At 38.1% G+C, this 7,199-nt stretch overlaps 1 protein-coding gene across 1 annotated transcript in view; it reads left to right on the forward strand.

Annotated features, from left to right (window-relative positions):
- The window catches only part of LOC129670528 (DNA repair-scaffolding protein-like), a gene marked incomplete at its 3' end in the record, with an annotated part of 244,997 nt that overhangs the window by 103,691 nt on the left and 134,107 nt on the right, over positions 1-7,199 (forward strand). The window contains exon 8 of the mRNA XM_055599034.1: positions 1,824-2,043. Within this exon, the coding sequence (XP_055455009.1) occupies positions 1,824-2,043 (220 nt within the window). The remainder of the gene's footprint in view (positions 1-1,823; positions 2,044-7,199) is intronic.

A 7,199-nucleotide genomic window follows, 5' to 3' on the forward strand; every position in this document is an offset into this window, starting at 1 on the left:
CACACACACACACACACACACACACACACACACACACACACACACACCTCAGAAACAGAGGCAGGAGGATAGACATTGAAGGCCATCCGCAACTAGAGAGTAAATTTGAGGCCAGCCTGGGTTACCTGAGACTCTGTCTTTAAAAAAGACAGGGTGAGAGAGTTTTTATCCTCTATAAAAGAATGATTGTAAATGCTCTGCTTACATCCTAACTTACTTCACATTATCCTTTCTTCTCCTGACCCACAACCCTATCCAAGACAGTTTTTTTTCTGTGTAGCTCTGGATGTCCTAGAACTCACTCTCTTTAGACCAGGCTGGCACTCAAACTAAGAAATCCACCTGCTTCTATCTCCTGTGTGCTGTGATTAAAGGTATGGGCCACTATCTCCTGTCTTTATTCTTTCTTAATTAGCCTTGTGCATTAATTTTCAGAATGATGTTTGAGTTCACATGCATGTCAGTGGACTCTTATTTCGGATAGCCAAAAATCAGAATAACCACCGTTTTTATTCTTCAGTCTCTTCATATATATACACATATATATGTATATATATGTGTATGTGTGCTGGCAGTAGTGATTCTACCAAAGTCTGACTTTGCGAACTAGTTAGTTTTAAGGGTTCATATTTAGAAGTATGGGTGATAAGTTGCAAACAGGACCATGAATAACTCAAAGGCAACTGCATCACCAAAAGCCCACCCTAGTCTAGTGACAACTAATGGAAGCTACAGTGTTGGAGCTGCATAACAGGTCAGAGAGTCTCCTGTAGGCGACTCAAACTTGTCAGTGTCCCCTCCCTTAACTGTTTTCTACTTCTTGTGAATCTTGTTGGTTTCATGAAGTCCCTTAGACTTAAAGCTTCCTTTCTCTTGCTTCTACTTCTGGAGCTCCCCCATTCCTTCCATGAATGAATTATTACACAACTGTCCACCCCTTCCTCCAGCACTTAGATTCCTTCTGTCCCTGTTTTTACAGTCATCTAAGCATTTTTTGGGAGTGATAGAAATGGTAAGCACCATGGTAAGCACTGGGCCTCTCTGCCACAGCCACAGTCACTTTTTCTCAGGAGCTTCACTAGAGTCATTATAAGTTTCTCAAAACATCTGATTAACCAAAGGAAGTTTCTGTCCATGAAAAATTGTCACTAACAGCAGTATTCTATGGATGTAAACACAAATGTTATATATGTCACAGGCACATATAACATTCATTCAATGAAACAGTGATTTCTTCTCAACTAGGGCCTGTGATACCCCATCAACAGCCTTTTGCCCTGGGTTAAAGTACCAGATAGGAATTGCCTCGTATGGAATAAGCCTTAATTCAGCCCTCTGGTTCCTCCCATTGCACAACATTGTGGCTAGTTTCTTTATTTTGGCCTGTTTACACAAAGTTGAGACAGGATGCTTAGAATAAGTATCACAACACAATATCTGGATTGAAACCAGAGAGTGTGTGTGTGGGGGGGAAAATCAGCATTTGAATGAACAAGGGTAAGGTTTATACATTTCAAAAGAACATTATACCAACAAGCAAGTGATATGATCTGTTTCATAGATGAGAAGACTGAAGAGTTAAAAGCTGTGTAATCTGGCTAGCTCTGTAAGAGAGGCACTACTGTAATGTAAACCAAATTACCCTTGTGAGTCCATACCCCGAATACCCTACAGGCCATGAACATCCTTGTATGAGCTACTTTTCCTAGTCCTGGCACATAGTATCTGACAGAAGCACTTTAAGCAGGGATAGATTTTTGTTCAGAACATGTGCACTAAGTATTGACTTTTTGTTTTCTTTTTATTCTGTCTTTAACTTCTAGGCAGAAGATCTGGAGTATTAACCGTGAAAATTCTAGAGCTACATGAGGAATGCAGCATGCAGGTTGCAATATGTGAGCAGTTGGCAGGGCCACCAACCACCAGCCTTCCTAAGGAAATAGCTCCTTGTCTGGGAACATGTCTGAAGGTTCTCTTTACCAGAGAGACTGCAAACCACCTAAAGGGCCATCCCCAGGACATCATTTACATCTTCCCTCCTTGGTGAGTATGAAGAGCTGAGTACAGCATCCATCAGCTATACATCTGCCTTATATGGAAGACATTTTTATGATGAAAATTCTTGTGACTTATTAGAGAAATGCTAAGGGGGGAAAGCTAGGATGCAACATAGATTTTATGTGAGAGAAGTTACTGAAAGTGTCTTTCCGGCAGCAGAAATTTTATAATTTGGACTCAGGAGTAGGAAAAATCAACTACTTGAGGATTCTTGCCTAAGAGGTATGTTGTGTGATCTCTGTTCTGACCGTTTTTGTTTCTATTCTTCTTGGGAAAATAGATATAGTAGGAGATCTTATATTAATACATATTAATTTGTCATTTCCTTGCTAGTCATTTAAGAGGGAACTATAAAAAGAATGGATAAAACATAATATTGTTTGAACTCCAGGAGCATAAATAATCAGTACTGAATCAAAATGTATCAATAATACTACTGTTTGCTTTCTTTTGTGTGGCAGATTAGTTTTTACTATGAAAACTATCCAACTTTATTGCTTTTGATAGAAATTAATTATTAACTTCATTAGTTATTATAAAAAGTTTCATCTATAAACATTTTAAATTCTTAGATTTGTGATTGAGTACAAATGTTAAAAATTAAGGTTACCTTCCATAGGAGGTCTTTCCAGAGTGTTGTAAATTAGTGGTCATTTATGGTCTGTAGTGACCTCTTTATGGTTCTATGGGTCACGTGTGTCAGGGCCTCAGACCACCTGTGGATACAGCTCCTATCTTGTTACGTTCTTATACCCTTCCTCGTTCTTTTCTCCTGGATATTTTTGTTTTTATTCTTTGAGTACTTTTGCTACCTAATTGGAGTGTAGACTTAAAACAACAGTCTTATATTTGCCTGAGAAATGGCATGTGAAATCTAGCTGTTTTTAATGCTATATCATGCTATAGGGAATTAATTTTCCTCTCAGAGAAGACAATCCAAAATGCTTGTGCTAACCAGGCCAAGTGGCAGCATATTTTAATGTTGTCATTAGGCATTTTAGCAAACCTACAGATACAAAAATAAGTGAAATAAAGGTAATGTCATGAATTTCCTCAGAGTCTCTTGGTATGTCATAAAATGGCCATCTCAAAAGAAAACAGGGTTAGTGATTGAACTCAGTGCTAAAGCAAATGTTTTGCACATAGAAGGCTTAACTCGGTCCTAGTGTGGGGTTTAGTGGGGGGGAGAGTTGGGGGGAGAAGGGAGAGAGGGGGAGGACAAGTTAAATATAAAAATATAATCAGTAGCTACAAACACATGAAAGAAGTTTGCTGTTCTGTCAATGATGGCAAACAAGACACAGCATTTGGATTTTCCTAAGTGCTGCTAGGATCTCATTATGTTACCTTTTTTAAAAAAAAAATAAATAAATAAAGGTCTTGCTTAACCCTCTATTATAATTACATTTTAAAACAGCATAAAAAGCAAGTTTATTTGAGGCATATAATTTCATAGAATTGGAGCTTATTACTGTAATGGTGGAGAGCATGGCCGCAGGCAGGCATTGCATTGACACAAAAGCTGAGAATTCACATCTAGAGACACAGCCACAAGACTGACTGAGATGGAAGGAGTCTTTTGAAACTTCAAAGCCCAAGGACACATCTTCTACAACCAGGTCACATCTCTTAATTCTTCTCAGTCAGTTCCACCAACTAGAAACCAAGTATTCAAATATATGAGCTTATGGAGGCCATTTAAAATCTAAACTGCCTATCTAGCCAGCAGCATGGAGTGGATTAAATTATCTGCTGCACATTTCTGAAGTGAACAATAATTTAATTAAATGATAGTAATGCATAACATATCTACTTCTAGAACAATGTCCCTATAACAAAGAACAGGTCAGTAATCAAAGTCCCCTAGGGAAGGAGAAGCCATAAATTTGCTAGAGAGATGGGAAAGTCCAGGTCTCTTGAGCTGTACAGGAATACCACTTTTACCTTGGTCATCATTAACAGCAGGTAAATTCTCACTAGCTGCTTAGTCTGTTCAAGCTGGCTTAACAAAATGCTACCTTATCTTGCTAAATAATAGAAAATTGTTTCTTCCAATTATGGATAATGATGGCTAAGGTACCAGCCAAGATGAATATCCTTTGAATCTTCTCTCTTTGGCTGTTGGAACATAACCTACTTGGTATAATCTTTTAGGATCTTCCCTGTGTGTGCCTAGCCCTGGTGTCTATTCATACACAGATTTCTCATTGTTTTTAAGGACCTGTTAGATTAAATTGAGCCCACTCTACAGGCCTCACATTAACCTAACATTAACTCCTAGTGCCGTGGGCCTAGTGTTTCAACACAGGAGTTTTGTAGGGGCTTAGTTCATCCCTTATCCCTATCATAAGAACAAACACATTTCTTGCTGAGTAGTTTAATTCTGTGGTGAGGTAAATCAACTGAATTTTCTGTCTTTGCATTGATTTTTTTTTAATATTTATTTATTATGTATATACTGTTGTGCCTGCATGTATGCCTGCACATCAGAAGAGGGCACCAGATCTCATTATAGATGGTCATGAGGCACCGTGTGGTTGCTGGGAATTAAACTCAGGACCTCTGGACAAGCAACCAGTTCTCTTAACTGCTAAACTATCTCTCCAACCCCCCTTTGCATTGATCTTAAATACCAGTGTCCTGAATAGCTTCCTTGGAAGAACTTTTGAAAACATTTTAAAAATTATACATATGTATATCTGTCTGCAGGGATTTGGGGGAGTGTGCATGCATATCAGTGCAGTTTCCCTCAAAGGTCACAAGAGGAAATCAGATTCCTGAGAGCTGGTGTTATAGGCAGTTTTGAGCCACCTTATCTAGGTACTGGATATTCAACTTGGGTCCTCTATAAGAGCTCTAAGAATTCTTAACTGCTAAGCCATCTTTCGAGCCTCTCAAATTGGAATGATCTCCCTCTGTTTCAGAGAGAAATTTTCCTGATGCAGGGTGAAGATTATACTTACCTGTGGGTAAGAGAACAAATATTTATAGATTATTGGTAGGAACTATGCTAGCTTAATTAATTAATGGTTGTTGATTTTTCTTCAATAACCATGACTTCACTACCATTGTAAAGGTTTCCAGTATCAGGGATGGTTTCTTTCTTGTTAAGCAAGTCTTAAATATAATTAGAGAACAATTGGTTAATGCCTAGGAAAATACAAAAAAAAGGGAGAATTGTAGGAGTTAAGTAATCTGAAAGGGAAATGGGAAAGGCAGGGCTCCTTAGGGAAGGTGAAAGAAGATAAATACAGAAGAGGGAAGGAGGTAAAAATAACAGTATAGATGGCTGAAAAATTCATAAGGAATCATACTGTTAACTGTTTACCTCAAATACTATAATGCACATAATTCAGGTAGAAATATACCACTGCACCCGTAAGCTTATCATGCCATGCTGCTTGTTGATATTGTTCAAAAGTGTAATAGGTAGGTGAGATTATAAGGTTGCACCCCTCCTTTGGAAGCTTGCATGGTACCTTCTGGTTCCGTGAAAACTAGTCCTCAAGGAGGAGGCACTCAGGACAGTTCTATCCACAGTCTCTCTGTTATGTTCATTTATCTTGTTAGTCCAAAATAATGCTTCCTGTACTTTTCCTTGGGTTCAGTTTTTTGGATATAAATATTTAGGCTATTTATGTGATGGAATATTTTCTTCCTTTTTAAAATTATGGCTGGTAAGTTTTCAGGGTAATATTTGTACATAGTTAGTATTGACATTAGTATAGTTAGTGGAATTGCTGTTAGTGTAGGTTGACTGACATAGGCCTTTAGGATTTAGAATTCAGTGTTTCAGGTTCTTTTCTCTTTCACTGTTTCCTTTGAGAAATCAGCTGTTAATCTGGTTGGTTTTCCTTCATAGATGACTTGTGATTTTTCCCTTGTACTTTCTTTGTCTATATAGTGTTTCAAATATGATTTGCTGTGGGGATTTTCTTTTCTGTGGGGTCTTGTCCATTTGGTGTTTTTCTGTGACTCTTGTTTGTAGATGGGTGAGTCTTTCCTTACTTGGGGGTAGTTTTCTTCTGTGACATTTTTGAAGTTCTGGTGTGTCATTGACTTGGAATTCTTCCTCATCTATTTCTATAATTAGGATGTTTGGATTTTTCATGGTGTCACACATGTTCTTTGTGTTCTTTTCCTGTGTTTAAAATTTTGTGTATGTTCCTTGCTTTTTTGTATATTCTCTAATTTATTTTTGAGAGCTGTTACCCTGTCTTCTGCTTGATTCATTTTTACTTATAAGGATTTCCTTTGATTTTTCTTGTTGGGCTGTTGGGTTTTTCTTCTCTGTATCAGTTCCAATTTTAGAATATGTGCTGCTGAAGTGAGCACAAAGCTTTATGTATACAGTGGTCTGGCCCTGTATTCCAGAAGAGGGCACCAGATCATTATAGATGATTATGAGCCATCATGTGGTTGCTGGGAATTGAACCTTCAGAAGAGGTTCAGAAGGACCTTCAGAAGAGCAGCCAGTGCTCTTAACCTCTGAGCTATCTCTCCAGCCCTAAGTTTTTCAATTCTGTCTTCATTTCAGCTTAAGTTCTCTTCAGTGTTTCTATCTCTATTGAATTTCCTTTTCAAGTCTTTAATTCTTTAACATTTTCGTCAGTCTTATGTTCAGTTTTTTTTGTTTGTTTTTTGTCATCACTCAGGTGTTAATCCTTTTTAGTTTTTCGAGACAAGGTTTTTCTGTGTAGCCTTGAGTGTCCTGGACTCACTTTATAGACCAGGCTAACCTCGGACTCACAGTAATACACCAGCCTCTGCCTCCCTGAGTGCTGGGATTACTGGTGTGAGGTGTTTATTTTCATTAAGCTCTTTCTTCTTGATTCTCTTAAGCTGTTTCTTTGTGTCTTCTTTAAACTTCTTGAAGAGGTTCATGTTGATTCTTTCAATGTGTGTGTCCTGGAGTTGATCTAGATAATTCTTACTGGCAAGCATTTCTATAGGATTGGTAGGTTTATACTGGTTTACATAACTATTGCTATTCCTGCAGTGAGATCCAGGCATGAGGACTTTGTTAATCTTTAGTATGATATGGATAGAGCTGGGTCAGGGAGTAGAGAAGATGTGGGCGTAAGTTTGATGTAAACCATCAGTTCTCAGCCTGTGGATTGAGAGGTTACCTGAGACCTTCA

The sequence above is a fragment of the Psammomys obesus genome, unplaced genomic scaffold (assembly GCF_907164565.1).
Source record: "Psammomys obesus unplaced genomic scaffold, mPsaObe1.curated_primary_1811, whole genome shotgun sequence".
NCBI lineage: Eukaryota > Metazoa > Chordata > Mammalia > Rodentia > Muridae > Psammomys > Psammomys obesus.